The sequence below is a fragment of the Pomacea canaliculata genome, linkage group LG3 (assembly GCF_003073045.1).
Source record: "Pomacea canaliculata isolate SZHN2017 linkage group LG3, ASM307304v1, whole genome shotgun sequence".
NCBI classification, from domain to species: Eukaryota; Metazoa; Mollusca; class Gastropoda; order Architaenioglossa; family Ampullariidae; genus Pomacea; species Pomacea canaliculata.
In genome coordinates this window covers 7,564,252-7,581,140 of record NC_037592.1, presented here as the reverse complement: position 1 = coordinate 7,581,140, position 16,889 = coordinate 7,564,252, and the positions used below count along the sequence as shown (strand labels likewise).

Genomic DNA, 16,889 nt, shown 5'->3' with positions numbered 1-16,889 from the left:
GAAAGGCATGCTGGTCCATGGAAACCAGTCCGTTGGCCGTCAGATTTATAGAGGAAAGCTGGGTCACGTTACTGAAGAAGTCTGAAGGCAGGTGGGTTAGGTTGTTGAAAGCAAAGTTAAGGTTTTTATGATGGGAGGTAACACTGGCACAAACTGTAAACGTCCGCCATTACCCGAACAATCCGCCATGTCGTGTAAACACCAACACATTCCTTGATAACAGTCTTTTCCAGGCTTTGGCACATTTTCGGCGAGACAATGGCTAACTACAGCTGTTCTGTAAGAAGTAAAAGAAGTATTGTAAAACTACTATATTCGTAGAACCTCATTTTCATCTGTGAGGAGTCAATCAGACATTTTTAATGAAAAACTTTCCTTCTCGCTTAGAATTCAGTAGTTTGTTGTTTTTTTTTTTTTTTTTTTTTTTTTTTTTTTTTTTTTTTTTACTAAACAAAATGTACACACAACTAAAGAACGGACTGATCCTCGAAGAAACGAACTCAACAGTTGGATGGTTTATCTCAACGATCTCTGTCAAGCACATTCGATGTGGAAAGGTTCATTCTCTTTCGTTCCTCATCCAGATTTTCTTCTGTCAACCGTTGCCTTGGGTGAATTGAAATGTAGTGAAAACTGAATTGAATTTGGTAACACAACCAAACCAGTCCAGCTTGTGTACTTTACTGTTGTCAGAGTAGGTAGATTGTGAAGACAGTGTGGAATGTGATCTGTATCCGTACTCTGGTCTTTTAATAAAAGAAAAACAAAAAACATTTAAGCAATTGCTGACAGCCAAAGTACTATTACAAAATAGAAGAGTCGTTTAAAGTCTATGAAACTAAACAGAAGTTATGGTACACACCTGCGAAGATTGTCTTTTCATCTACAGAAACCTGCCAGACCACAAACTTTACTGCATTCTGTACAGTCAATGTACATACTACAGGCAAACACATCAGACTGTGTCATCAGTGCATCAAGATAATGTAGACATAAAGATAAGTAATCCAATACGACACTGTTCCTTTTCAAACTGTCTTCCACAACAGGAAAGTAGGCCAGGAAACTACCACTTGTAACTACACACTTGATTTCAATCAAAGATTGTTTTCACACACACACACGCATTCACTTTCACAGATGTGGTCCTGAAGTTCATCACGCCCCGACAATTCCGAAAGGTCACAAGCCTGTGGCTGATACCAGAACATACTTTCTCCTCCACAGCACACAAGCATTTTTTTTAAATATTCTGCAGTTTACACAAGTCCTGCACTGACCACAGTTTCTGACCCCAGATGTAGGACCAAACCGGGGAAAAGCAACTTTTGTTGACGAGCAGTCAGGACACAAAGCGATAAGGGTTGAGGACAGTCTATTCAGCTAACTTCAAATGACAATGATTTTCTCTCAAAGAGTAATAATTACTGAATAACAAACTGTATCCAAACTGATTAATCTTTTTTTTACCAGTTTATTAACACACAGAGATCGACACTCTCCCCAATAACCCTTCAATTCCAGTGGAAACACGATGTTAAACATGGATATAAAGGTAAATAATATAACATTAACATATCTAAATCTGGTGCAAATAGAAATAAAATTCATGCGATGAGAAGTCCCAATCTGTGATTAGTTAATTGGTTAGTGTGCTCCACTTTAACACGAAATGGTCGCGGGTTTGAAGTTCACCGGGACTCCATCATTCCGGGCAGAGACTAATTAACAGAGAAAGTAAAGCTAGTGAGAGGGTACGGGTAGAAACACTGTCCTACAGAAACAGTTGGTCATTACTGTTCTTCTGAAACAGCAAACAGTAACAGAGAAACGGGAATATAACGAATATAACAAGGGTACTTGCGTTTAAAAAGAGAATAGACTAAAAGAATTTAAGAAGAAAAAAAGTTTTGCTGGCTTGCATCTGCAGCAAGTATAGAACTCCTAGGTTTGCTCCACTTGCCAGCATGTATACCCCATCAACTCCAAAGCACTGTTGTAGAAATTTTAACTAACTTCATTTAAGATTATTCCATCCAGATTGTAACGGATATGCTTAGCAAAAGAGAAAAATGTAAGCAAAGAATACCTTAGGTGAGTTTTTTTGTCCTGCTAGACAGACTGTGCATGTTATAGGAGTGCTATGTACCTTGATGTAGAAGAATGTGATAACACAATGCACAGAAACAAAAAAGTGTAGCAAACATATTTCTTCATTATAGCAACAACCAAGGGTACTGTATTAATGTTTAAAGAAGAAGACTATTCGAAAAAGTCCTTATATTTAAGAGGTGTGAAGGTTTGGAAAAGAAAAAACAAAAGCTTTAGAAAGCAGCAGGCATATCCATGTATATTAAATTATTTCTTAGTCCAGTGTATGCTTACTCCTCTGTTTCCCACACAGTTGTTTGCTTACAGATTCTCACCCTAAAGACCTGTGTTTAATCCATTTACATGTAGGGCATTGAAAATTGAATTACAAAATTTACTTTTTAAGATTATGTATGTAAGTATATGTATATATAATATCAAAATATATATATATACTGTTCATTAAGACCCTTCCAATGTATTGGAAGATATTATAAAAGCTATTCTATGTTACACAAATGTCTGTGTTAGAGATGCATTTTATGCATTTATACATACATGCATACTCCATGTCAAATATTTTACATGTACTGCATCGTTACACACATACAAGTAAAAGAGCTTACATTAATGTAATGGTTAAATGATGAATTTAATTCTCTTATTTAACTAAACAGAAATTATACAACAGTTCAAAGATGTTAGCAATGTGCCTTTACTGATCTGTAAATTCTATACTATCATGTGTGGTGTAGTACTTGTAAAGAATGAGGATCAAGCCCAAACCACTGGAAACTCCTTCAGAACCAGAGCAGGTGCTTTATAGTTTACCTTTACCTAACAAGGCATTGCCCAATCAGCAAAAACTACTTTGTAATCTTGTTGGTGATGAACTTTTTCCAAAACCCAGACAAGATTTGCAGTGTTAAAATATTTGTGCTTTGTGAATCAAGCAGAGGTGCTCATGTGGGGCATTTGTGTCAAATTAAAGAATTAAGCATTTGACAACAATTGTGCAGTTTGCCTTTTAAAAATAGGAAAATAGACTGACCAAAAGTCTGCTATCTTTCTCACACACACACAAACACACACTTTTTATCACTAATACACAATCTCTCTGTCCTATGCCTCCTATGTGGCACCAGAAGGAAGCCCTCTATATAGTATGACAGGCCCTCAGGATGGTATTCTTTGCTAATTTAGAAAGTGTTACAGAATATAATCAGACTGAAATTTATATAAGTTATGAGGAGCCTTGAATAGAACAGAGCAGGCAAATTCGGAAGATATAACCTCTTGCAATAATGAGGAAGAATGTTATGGGCTTAAATAACTGCATTGACCAAATACTAATCAGCTTATATATGAAAGATAGTCTACACAAACTGCTGGTGCCTGATGTTCACAGATGTGCTAGCAGATTTGAACAGAACAAAAATGTCTGTACTTTAAGTTTGTTTTGCTTTGTTCATATTATGTCTGAATGTATCCCCCATATCATAATGACAAAGTCAATGACATTTAATGTTTCTCTCTCTCTCTCTCTCTCATGCAATGATTCTTTAGAAGTCAAAATGCTATTAAGATTGTTATGTTTAACTACATTCAACCTATTCAAGTATTTTGACATTTACTTGGACAGACTTACCTACATACACAATGTAAGTCATTAAATTCATTATTTATGTGTCAATGGCCAGTTTGGAACCTTAAGTGTATGCATCTACATAAATACTCCAGTTACCTCCCAAAACAGATGTTTCAGTATGATTCTTGACTGTCTGTATTATTATTATTACCATCTGGATAACATACATTGTCTAATGTAACTGCCAAGATCATAAAACACTTATTTGTATCTTTGATGGAATTACATAATTGAAAGGGAGTTAACTGAAAATGATTACCATATACATTAAATTTTGCTCCTGCGGGCAACCAATATTACATCCCTTTATACCGTGTGTGTACATGCTTTTCTTTGAAGTTTGTTTCTTCTATAGCACATAATAATAGCTAGCATGTTTCATGGGAATCAGAAAGCTGGGTTTTCCTCTTTACTACTGCTATTTAAGTCCCTGATGTCAAATCTACTAATCGTGAAGTGGTTTCTTAATTTGGACATAAAATATTATATTTTAGGTAACAAAACCATAATCTTCATGAAAACAATAGCTGTATAGCAAGCATAAGACAGCTGGGAAGTAGAGAATAATCTACAGTCTACCAACAGTTCTGAGAAAGATCATGTGCAGTAAGTTTCATGACATTGATGCATAGTTTGAGCAATCCGGAAAACAATTTTTCAGTTTAGAGATCAATTGAATGATATGACAAAGTAAACAACAACAACAACAAAAAACATTACAACCAAGCAGAACAGTCGTAAACTTACACGACGACAGGAAAACAACATCAACAAGGGATGAAACTATTGCTAAATAACAATTAATGTAAAAACGCGGAAGTAGTTTAAGTTTGTAAACAACAAAATATTTGTTTGTGACTTATGAAACTATCGGATCCTTATAGCCAAAAAATAAAAGCAACAGTCGGTAAAAAATGGAGTTTGAAGATATACTCTTGCAAATAACATATGTTAAAGATAAAAAGATTACCTGATCAAATCGAAAGAGGAACTTGATCAGCAAACAGTCGAACCTAACTGTACTGTAAGGTCTGAGTTATGTCCCTCAATACACTGTCGCCTAGCAGTCTATGCGGAAAGTAGGGGGGGGGGGGACATAGGAGAGGGGGACAGGTTACACCTCGCTGCGCTCCCATGTCCTCTAGTGTGCAATGAGAAAGTAGGTCGGCCGCTCCTGGTATGTGGATGGGTTCAGGCCTGACGAGAGGGAGGGACTGGGGGAGGGAGCTGTACCCCGGCCCACAGGTATGAAGGGGGCCCGGCCTAGGTCAGTGGATGTTTTCCTTCTTCTTTTCCTTTTATTTGTCATTTGAAGAAAGATTGAGGTAACTTTCTTCTCTGTGGAGCAGGGTTCTACAGGTTCGATTTTTAATGTCGTGTTTCCTCATTCACTAACCAGTAACCACTCAGGTGTAAACAACTTATGTTCAAGAAGTTATATAGATCCTTGTGCACTTGTCCTTGAGTTTGCAGTCTATATTACATTACTGAATGTAGATGTTGACAATCGAACTACAAGCATATTGTTATCTACCAGGAAAATCAGTAAAGGTTACAATTACAAGGGGTCGTTGCTGGCTCTCGGTGGCTGTGAATGGGTGGCTGGAGCTTTTTTTTGTTTTTGTTTTGTATTTTTTTTGGGGGGGCGGGAGTAGTCCGCAGAGCTTTACTGACAGGTAAACAAGTCAGTGAACACAGGGATATGAAGCGCACATAATGCACATAGACTTGATGAAAGTACAACATTGTACTACTATAAATAGATCCCCTTAGCCCTAAATAAACAACACATAATGTGCGGGTACATCCAAGATGTATTTTAATCGTTGCTGTATATCTATAAGCTTCTTCATCAGTGGCGACTGTACATAAGATGTCTGTAACGTACAAACATCAAACATCTGAGAAAGAAAAACAAAATAACTAAATGAGTTCAAGCAGACGAAGCGGAAGTGGAATCCAATGCTAACCATCTTTCAATGAGGTTTATTGGTCTCAGTGTTCAATCACTATTGCTCCTCTTTCGTTCTCGTTTTTCGTATACACCTTTAAACATTATTCTCCACAGATAAAGATCAAGACAACACAGATGTCAGGACTGCCCATGAATATGATTACCTTGAGAAACCAAGAGCCAATCAGAGAGCTGGAAGTGCATGTTTAGCGGACATCGTGACGTCACCTTTTGACCCCACTAATTTCACGTTAACGTACTTTGAAAGCGATTGATTGATACTTCATGGAAGAGCACCTTTATTTTAAGAAGATCGCTAAAAGTTATATTTTTAACAGCTTCGTTTAGAAGCGCAGATTTACGAAAGAGAATAAGCCGAAAAATATATACAAAATGATATAGGGTTTCAGAGTTCAGGAAATTTAAACAAAAAACAAAACAACAACAACAAAGAGGAAGATCAAAGTTTGCTGTAGCAGTATTCTTTCCAGTTCTTATCAAGTCAAGCCATTTGAGCAAGTAAAATGTCGTGGAAAGCCAGCACCAGACGACCCCAGAAAGCCTTTCTAGCGTCCTCTTCCTCGCCCCACGCCAGGTAAGTCGTCGTCTTAAACATGGCGGAGATGGCGTCAGTCATGTCACGACCGCTAATGGGCGCCAGCAGCGTCAACACCAGGACGTCATCGCGTTCCATGACGTAGTTTTGACAGAACACCAGTTCAAACTGACACCAGCGGCTCCTGGCGAAGTGCGGCGACAACACAAAGAGGACACGCTTGGACGCGTGCACACAGGTGCTGATGTTGTCGATGATGTTGCCGCCGACAGGGAAGTCTCGCTGGTGGACGCACAGCCTCAGCCCGTACCTTATCATTAAAGAGAGGAGAAACGATGAGTTACAGAGCTATTTGTTCATCAGTTATACTAGTCACGACTAGAACTCAGAGCTCAAACTTCAATAATGAATAAACATTGCACAGTAACAAAAATGTTTCTTATTATTCCGAGACTTGGATTCGTGGTGGCGGTGGTGGTGGTGGAGGTAGGAGTGGTGGTAAATTGGTGTTTTACGCTTAGTCAGCAACTAAAACTATATCACGGCAAGCAACCAGCCATCTAAATAGATGCTACATGCAGAGAAATCATAGTTTGCCCAAGACGAGAGGTGAACCCTGACAACCAATTCTCACTATATTGGTGACAGGCGCTAGCCGTTGCTCCACTGATCCACCCGAACAGGATGAGCAACGAAGTCACCGTGGTAACACGATTATTATTACTAATGCAGGATTTAGTGAAAATCGACATCTAATAGACTGAATTTCCCTTCTTCTTCTTCATCTTCTTTGTTGTTGTTGTTGTTGTTGTTGCGGCTTTGAATTTTCAATACAGATAGATACTCCTACAATCTAAAAGCAAAAAAAATAAAAGACAAAAAATAAATTACCTCCCTTCCAGTGTCGGTATGAGTTCCTGTCTCACCCAGTCCACGTCTCGTTGGCGTACGACACGAACACATCATACTCGTACTAGCGTTCACGTTGTCGCTGCAGTCGTCGTTGCGGGTTTCCTCGAAAAGCCTCGTACAGCGCCAGGCGAATGTGCCAGCGGTACTTGTACAGCACCAGGAAGGTCAGCATGAACACCACCAGCACTGCCGCCAGAACTGCCGTCAACAGACTGGTGGACTGGCTCAACAGACACGCTTGATCGCTCATCACGAAGTCCGACAGGTAAACAATGGAGAAACCCACTGGCGATAGGAAAATGTGGTCTTGTAATTCAGAAGCCAATGGTTCTTCCTCTGGGTCAGTTAAGATTTCGGGGTTCTGGTGCTGATGGTAAAATACCTTCTGGAAACGTCGTGAGAGGGTTTGTCGGTTAGAAAAATCGGTCAGCCAATTTCGTAATTGCTGGCCTCAAGAGACTTTGCCATGATATCTGCTGCTCTCACTGGTTCACAGCTGCTGGATGAGAAAGATGCGCATACGTAACCTTTCGGAAATTTTGCAAACTTTTTTCTTTCGTCCATCAGCCATCTTTTGAACCACTGCACTTTACACGTGCACTCGTAGGGATTTTTGCTCAAGTCCAGTTGATGAAGACGTTGGCGTGTACTGGCATTGAAGGTTGTCTCCCTTATCTCTGTCAGACGATTGTGGTCAATACGAAGGATTTTCAAGTTGTTTAGATGGTCGAAGACGCCATCTGGAAGGTCTTCTATGGGGTTTGAATACAAGTTTAGCTCCTCAACGTTGGGCATTCCTTTAAATGTATCAGATGTGATGGTTGTGATCTTTGAATTACCCAGGTAGACTGTAGTTAGCATGGGATTATTTCGAAAGAGTTCTTGAAACTTTGCATCTGGGACATCGGAAAAATCGTTGATATCCAGCTGAACGTATTTTAAATTTGGGCAACCATTAAACATTTGCCGCACTGATATCATCGCTCTTAAAGGAAATCCTGGTAGCTGACAAATAAACATTTTCCAGGGTAGAGCTTGCGAAAGCACCAGGTTCAATAGTATAGATAAGGGTGTGCATAATGGACAAACGAAGAAATTTAAGGTTTGGAAGTTTCGAGAAACCATCTTTTCTTAAGACATGAAAATTGTTTGATCCAAGATTCAAATAGTTCAAGCTTGGGAGGCAAACAGGTGAGTTTATGCTATTAATATCATTATTCCTGAAACTGAGATAACGTAGCATAGGAAAATGCGACAACGTTTGTACCGGCACACGTGTGTATGAAGTCACCTGAAATAGAATTGCTTCTGAGAATGAGATAATTTAGCGATGGTAAAGTGTCTACCACAATACTCACTATCTCGCTATCATCCACATTAAGGTATTCGAGATTCTTGAGCGGTTTGAAAACAGTCAGATTGAGAACTCCCAAAGTGCTTCCAGCAATAACCAAGTTGTCTCAAGTGTGTAGATGGAAACTCCAAGAAGATGTTGTTCGGAATGTAGGTGACATTGTAGTTGTCGCACATCTGTAAGCGAGCTAACGAAGATATATTCAGAACTGGTCGCACGGAGTTGAAGTCAAGTGAGTTGTTGTCGAGAGTTATATCAGTCAGAGATCGTAAACCACGAAAGGCATGCTGGTCCATGGAAACCAGTCCGTTGGCCGTCAGATTTATAGAGGAAAGCTGGGTCACGTTACTGAAGAAATCTGAAGGTATGTGGGTCAGATTGTTGGAGGAAAAGTTAAGATTCTTTATGATGGGAGGTAACACTGGCACAAACTGTAAACGTCCGCCATTACCGGAACAATCCGCCATGTCCTGTACACACCAACACATTCCTTGATAACAGTCCTTTCCAGGCTTTGGCACATTTTCTGCGAGACAATGGCTAACTACAAGCTGTTCCGTAAGAAGTAAAAGAAGTATTGTAAACCTGCTATATTTGTAGAAAGGCCTCATTTTCATCTGTGAGGAGTCAATCAGACATTTTTTAATGAAAAACATTCCTTCTCGCTTCAGTAATCAGTAGTTTTATTTTACAAAACACAATTACAAAATGTACACACAATTAAAGAGCCGGACTGATCCTCGAAGAAACGAACTCAGTAGTTGGATGGTTTATCTCAATGATGTTTGTCAAGCACATTCGATGTGGAAAGGTTCATTCTCTCGTTCGGCATCCAGATTTTCTTCTGTCAACCGTTGCCTTGGGTGAATTGAAAGGTAGTGAAAACTGAATTGTATTTGGTAACACAACCAAACCCGTCCAGCTTGTGTCCACTTTACTGTTGTCAGAGTAGGTAGATGGCGAAGAAAGCGTGGAATGTGATATTTATCCGTACTCTGGTCTTTTAATAAAAGAAAAAAAACCATTTAAGCCATTGCTGACAGCCAAAGTACTATTACAAAATAGAAGAGTCGTTTAAAGTCTATGAAACCAAAACAGAAATTATGGTACACACCTGCGAAGATTGTCTTTTCATCTACAGAAACTGCCAGACCACAAACTTTACTGCATTCTGTACAGTCAATGTACAGACTACAAGCAAACACATCAGACTGTCATCAGTTGCATCAAGATAATGTAGACATAAAGCTAAACAATCCAATACGACATTGTTCCTTTTCAAACTGTCTTCCACAACAGGAAAGTGCGCCAGGAACTTACCACTTGAAATTTAATTTCAATTCTACCAGGGTACACTTTTACATCAGGGTATTTCCCTTTGATCCCTGTCCTTTGGCGACATCCAGTCGCATTTAGCAGTTTACTTTGTGCCGTCAGCAAACCCACAAAAGGGGGTCAAGGGTATGTCTGACTTTGCTTATTGCACTCTTTTACTGGCGAGCTACACGATTTCAACTTCATTGACATGGCTGAAGAGCGATTTCAATCAAAGATGTGTTGTTTAATGTCAAAATTATTTTTACAGTTGCATGTTCTAGAGAACCTCTATTCTAGTCTGGACAAGGCTTTGCTTAGCGACAGGCAGACGAGGCATCTGCCTGCCCTGATAACATTTAAACATTTTATAAACGTTTACAAAATTCTCGGCAATTTGTAAACGTTTATAAAATATTGAAATGATATCTGAGTAGGGCGCCACACTTTTGATTAAAACCGTGGCGATGGTGGCATCGAGGGCCCCGCACATACCCTATGCCTCAGGCCCCGCACATAAGTTGTATCTCAGGCCCCGCGGGGGCTAAGAACGACCCTGAGTGTGGAGTACACGTTAAAATTTCCAATCCGCTCGTGAGGAGCCCCATGAACACCCTCCATGACCATTAATAGGCCGTGTGAGTTGGAGCTTTGTCTCCTGCATTTGGGACAAAGGACGAACATCATATGATCTGTGTCACTAGAAGTTAAAGAAAAAATCCAGACTTCCTTCGTGACTGGGGATACATTTACGAATAAAGAAATTCCTGCTTTGTCCTACTCTCTCTCCTTCGCACACACACACAATTCAAGAAATTGTTAGGAAAGTTTAGATAATCTCGAAGAAAAATTGTTCAATTCAGATTCTACTCACGTGTTTACCGTTGGAGAAAATATAAACGAAGGTTACCGTAGGTCAGTTATTTATGTCGGAATGTGAATGTTACATGAGTATAATGTTCATTGACTTACAAGTATAAAACAGTATGTCCACAAACCATCTCCTCTTTCCTTAAAATTGCCGTGCTGTATTTACTACCGTATGACAGTTTCTTCTCCAAGATTTTTTGTACTTTCTTTAACGAGTGAAACCACAAGAGATTTCCGGTGATACACCAGCACAGCGGCGCCTGCTTGTGATTGTGTGTAAAGGACTGACTTCATCATCTCCACACGTCTTCTACCCTGCTGTCTGTTCAACAACAATTCAGTGTTCACTGTGTGTTCACTGTGCCCTCTTTCTGCATTAGTGTTCAATGTTGCACAAGTGTTTGGGAAGCAAGTAGTTCACAACACTCAGGAACGCCTCGAGAGTTTCTATCCTTTGAATATGTTTCAAGTAAACGATGACAGTTAGTCTATAACCAGCATAAACAACTTGGTAGGATTAAACCACAAGGACAATATTTTGTTATAGTGCTAAAAAAATTAATATGAAAGATGGCTTGATTTGACCTTACCACTGCTTTGAGATGGACGAAAAAAAAAGTACACGCAGTTCCTTGTAGTGTACATCTCGCGAAAATCTCGACTCATCCATACCTTACGATCTTATTGCTTCCTTTCAACGCCCATGGGAAGTATTGCAGGGTAAACAGGTCATAAACAATATTGCTGACAGATAACATTGGCTGTCACAACATTTTCTACTAAGAAAAAAAACAAATATATCGTTAAATTCTTTTCTTCTGACAGTTTGTATCTATGCATTCATCACACCATTAAGCGACATTTCACTTCACTTAATGCACCAGTGACATTCCAAATATTCTCAGTTACCATTCTATGTCAACATAGTTCTCTCTTAAACACATAAAAAAATGCATTTAAACAAATGAAAAACTATGTAATGCACATAACTTTCAGTCGCATACCTACATTTTACAGGTAAATTTCCGCTATAAGAATCCGAGTTGTAAATAAATAACTCGGTTATCGAGGCCATTTTTCCTAAAAGGAAACAAGGAGCAGAAAACAAGCTCAAAGAGCACAATAACTGGTTATGGTACAATAAAGACCTAAGCTTAAACCAGATTTTACATTTATTTGTACACCAAATCCCTAACAATCAGAGCGACTTGCAAAATGGCTAATACAAGACACAAGCTCAGTATGTCTCTGTATGTAACATCTCAAACGCTTCTCACGCCGCCTGTCGAGGCACAATGTCGTGGAAAGCCAGCACCAGACGACCCCAGAAAGCTTATCTCGCGTCGTCTTCCTCGCCCCACGCCAGGTAAGTCGTCGTCTTAAACATGGCGGAGATGGCGTCAGTCATGTCACGACCGCTAATGGGCGCCAGCAGCGTCAGCACCAGGACGTCATCGCGTTCCATGACGTAGTTTTGACAGAACACCAGTTCAACTGACACCAGCGCTCCTGGCGAAGTGCGGCGACAACACAAAGAGGACACGCTTGGACGCGTGCACACAGGTGCTGATGTTGTCGATGATGTTGCCGCCGACAGGGAAGTCTCGCTGGTGGATGCACAGCCTCAGCCGTGTCTGACGGTTAAAGAGAAAGGATATACACACAAACTCAGCCTATGTTTGACGATTCACGACAAAAAGAAAGTCATGCAGATGTTGTCTCAAAAAGTATAGTTTCCTGAAGTACACATTACTACTCACAACTACAATTCTGAGCTTAGAATGAAAATAATATAGCTACAACCATGTGCATTAAAATGAGAGATTTTAATGCCTTTCTCTTGTCAGTCATCCTGAATAGATTTTACTGTGTGGTGTGTGTGTGTAGTACCACTAACACAATGCAAAGTAGGAAAAGGAAAATCAAACTATTGCGTGGTCTCTTCTTCTGAATTAAAAAAAAAAGCACACACAGAACACTTTATTTAACTCGTATGTGCACAAGAGGACACATATCTGCTTTAAAATAATAAATTTCTGATTAATGGCTTAATCCTATTCAACAGACAGATAATACTAGCATGCAGCAAAAAAGGAAAAGATTTTGACATCATTAGTGTGTTATGACCGATCGTTAATGAGGAAATTCGAGGTAGGATTTACTAAAAGAACACAAACCAGGGCTCTTTTTACACAAACAAACTCTCTTGAATGCACTTCAAAATACGTGACAGTAACATGTTTGCTGCTCGTGAAATATCTGCTTAAAGTCATAAGTTGCAAGTGCAACCTCAACTATTCGTGGTTCTTTCTCCTGAAACCCCAAAATCAAAACGCAAATAACATACTTAAAATGTTTTATGTTCCGGTCTAATCCAGTCCACTTACCTCCCTTCCAGTGTCGGTATGAGTTCCTGTCTCACCCAGTCCACGTCCTCGTTGGCGTACGACACGAACACATCATACTCGTACTCGCGCTCAGGTTGCTGTTGTTGTTGTTGCGGATTTCTTTGGAAAGCCTCGTACAGCGCCAGGCGAATGTGCCAGCGGTACTTGTACAGCACCAGGAAGGTCAGCATGAACACCACCAGCACTGCCGCCAGAACTGCCGTCAACAGACTGGTGGACTGGCTCAACAGACACGCTTGATCGCTCATCACGAAGTCCGACAGGTAAACAACAGCAATCACAGATGGCAACGAGACATTCTCGTCTGCATCGGTCTGAAGAAAATAATTCAAATTGGGTAAAGAAAGATCACTCTGGTTTCTGTCTGATACTCCTTGGAAAGAGCTTGTTCTGTTTCTGTGCCATTTAAGATGATCATCTGTCTCCCCAATGAATCTCGTAAAGTTCCTCTGAGTTTTTCCAACTTGTCCACTGCTGGTAGACGAGACAGTAGCGCACACGTAACCTTTTGGAAAGTTCGCGAACTTTCGTCTTTCGTCTATCAGCCAGGATGTGAACCACCTCAAGCTGCACGTGCACGCGTATGGATTGCCGCTCAGGTCCAGTTGGCGAAGACTTGGCGAGTGCTGACACTGAAGGTGGTCTCCCTTATCTCTGACAGAAGATTGTCGTCAAGACGAAGGATCGTCAAGTTGACGAGATGGTCAAAGACGCCGTCTGGAAGATCTTTGATGGGGTTTGAATACAAATTCAACTCCTCAACATTGGACAGACCTTTAAATGTAGAAATAGTGACATTTGTTATCTGGTTAATACCCAAGTACACTTTTCTCAGTTCGGGATGACCACCAAAAAGTTCTTGGAATTTTGCGTCTGTGACGCTGGAAAAATTATTGTTATCAAGTTGAAGGAGGACAAGTCTTGGGCATCCTGCGAACATCTGCGCACTAATAGATTCGCTGGAAAAATAAATCTTGTTATCAGACATATACAAGTTTTCCAACGACGGGTTTGCGAAAGCACGAGGGTCAATGTACTTAATGTACGAGTGCATTCTGACCAGTTTCAGAACTTGAAGCTTAGGAAATTTCAAGAACATTTCTTTCTGCAGGTAATCCAGTTTGTTGGAATCAAGGTATAAAATTTTTAAGTTTGGTAGACAAACCGACTTGTGTATGCTGGAAATACCATTACTTCTTAGGCTCAGATAACCTAACATTGGAAAGAGCGATGTGTTATTGTCAGAGCAGGTCGTGATGAAGTCACCTTCAATCCGATTAGCGGTGAAAACGAAATATTTTAGTGTCGGCAAAGTGTCCACATGAAGTGTGTGCACTCTGTTATTACCGACGTCCAGGTAGGTCAGCTTCTTGAGAGGTTTGAAATCGCTGAGATATAAAACTCCCAAGTTGCTTCCAGCAAGAACCAATTGTTTGAGGTTTGGCAACGGAAATTCAATAAATATGTTTTCAGGAATGAAAGTAATGTTTCGGATATTTCGCATCTGTAACTGAATCAAGGTAGATACATTGAGAACAGGTCGAAGAGAATTAAAATCCAGGAAATTGCTGTCCAGAGTTATGGTTGTTAGATTATCTAAACCTCTGAAGGCATGTTGGTCAACTGAAACCAGTCCGTTGCCAGTCAGGTCGACAAAAGAAAGCTGAGTCACGTTACTGAAGAAGTCGGAGGAAAGGTGGGGTAGATTGTTGAAGGAAAAGTTGAGGCTTGTGATGATCGGAGGCAACACTGGCACAAACTGTAAACGTCCGCCATTACGTGAACAATCCGCCATGTCTTGTAAACACCAACACATCCCTTCATAACAATCTTTTCCACGCTTTGACACATTTTTGACAACATGCTTGCTAGCAACAAGCTGTTTCGTAAGAAATAAAAGGAGTATTGCAAAACTGCTATAATTGGGGAAGACGAGTCTCATTTTCATTGTGAGTCAGTAAAATATTTTTTTCAAGAAAAATTTTCCTTATTATTTAGTCAAACCGAAAAGCATTTTTGTAATTAGTGGCAGGGATCTTTCCAGAACGGTTTGAAATATATTTCGTCAGTGTTAAATTGTCTTTTCATAGAAATGATGCAGATTTTTTTTTTTTAGTTTTTAAACACCATTTCATTCATTGGCAGTTCATTCTCAGTAGCTTGGCTTGATTCATGTATTCTTTAGTAACAAGTGACAGCTGTTCAAAATGAAGCAGACTAAAGGCTGAAAACCAGAGGTACTCTGGTGATTGAAAGAAAAAACACTAAGCAATTACTCACAGCCAAAGTACTGTTACGAAACAGTAAAGTCGTTTAAATCCTAGAAAACTAAAAACAGTTTAAGGTGCCAGACTGCGAAGGTTGTCTCTTCATCAGCAGAAACCCGTGAGATTTGCCAGACCAGAAAGTTTACGGACCCTGTACAGTTTGTGTACTTACTACAAACAAACACATCACAGTGGGTCAACAGTGCGTCAAGAGAATAATATTACAGATATGACGATCAGAAGTCCAGTACAATGTCCCTCCTTTTCAAACTGTTGTCCACAACAGGAAAGTGCGCCAGGAAACTACCATGGCTTGAAACTAAGCTTCTTTTCAATTCTACCAGGAAAATTTTTCTACCCGGGTTTTTCCATTTGATCCGTGCCCTTTGGCGACATCCAGTTAAAGTTTAGCAGTTTACTTAGTTCCGTGAGCAAAACCACAAAAGGGGGTCGAGGGTATGTCTGACTTTGATTATTGCACTCTTTTATTGGGAGCTACACGATTTCAACTTCATTGACATAGCTAAGAGCGATTTCAATCAAAGATTGTTTTCCACACACACACACACATGCATTCACCTTGTACAGATGTGGTCCTGAAGTTCATCACGCCCCGAAAATTCCGAAAGGTCACAAGCCTCTGGTTGATACCTGAACATACTTTTTCCTCCACAGCACACAAACATTTTTCTGAAATATTCTGCAGTTTACACAAGTCGTGCACTGACCACAGTTTCTGACCCCAGATGTAGGACCAAACCGGGAAAAAGCGGCTTTTGTTGACGAGCAGTCAGGACACGAAGCAATAACCGTTGAGGACAGACTATTCAGCTAACTTCAAATGACAATTATTTCCTCTCAAAGAATAATAATTACTGAATAACAAACTCTATCGAAACGGATCAACTGTTTGTTTTTAAACAGTTTATTTACACACAGATCGACACTCTCCACTATACCCCCTTCACTTCCAGAGATATAGTGGAAACACGATGTTAAACATGGACATAACGGTAAATACTATAAAAATAACATATCTAAATCTGGTGCAAATAGAAGTAAAATTCATACAATGAGAAGTCCCAATCTGTGGTTAGTGTGCTCCACTTTAAAACGAAAGGTCGCGGGTTTGAAGTTCACCGGGACTCCATCACTTTAGGCGGAGACTAATTAACAATAAAGCTAGTGAGAGGGTACGGGTAGAAACACTGTACTACAGAAACAGTTGGTCATTACTGCTCTTCTGAAACAGCGAATAGTAACAGAGAAACGGGGATATAACGAATATAGCAAGGGTACATGCTTTTAAAAAGAGAATAGACTAAAAGAATTTAAGAAGAAAAAAAGTTTTGTCGGCTTGTATCACACACACACACTCATAACCAAACTATCTCTCCCATTTCTTTAAATAAAACCTGATGTAATTACTACACTATATTGACTACCACATAACAGTTACTACGCAACTTTTTTGTTTTTTCTTTAATAGGAAAAACAACAAGCGATTTCCGGGGA

General features: G+C 39.8%; 1 protein-coding gene across 1 annotated transcript; it reads right to left on the bottom strand.

The window, feature by feature from the left end:
• Nucleotides 1–404: 404 nt before the first annotated feature.
• Nucleotides 405–14,902, bottom strand: LOC112558791 (toll-like receptor Tollo). The gene is made up of 4 exons (XM_025229452.1): nt 14,455–14,902; nt 13,087–13,780; nt 4,710–6,559; nt 405–746 (listed from the first exon to the last, which is right to left on the bottom strand). The coding sequence occupies exons 1-3, from the start codon at nt 14,900–14,902 to the stop codon at nt 6,196–6,198; spliced, it is 1,506 nt and encodes a 501-aa protein (XP_025085237.1). The 3' UTR covers nt 405–746; nt 4,710–6,195.
• Nucleotides 14,903–16,889: the final 1,987 nt, after the last annotated feature.

Excerpts from the sequence above, each read along its gene's own strand:
- LOC112558791 (XM_025229452.1), bottom strand. The coding sequence starts at position 14,902 with ATGGCGGATTGTTCACGTAATGGCGGACGTTTACAGTTTGTGCCAGTG. Across the intron at positions 13,781-14,454 it reads GCTGACCTACCTGGACGTCG|GACGACAATCTTCTGTCAGA; the intron begins GTAATAACAGAG and ends ATCCTTCGTCTT. Across the intron at positions 6,560-13,086 it reads ATACCGACACTGGAAGGGAG|GTACGGGCTGAGGCTGTGCG; the intron begins GTAAGTGGACTG and ends TTTAATGATAAG.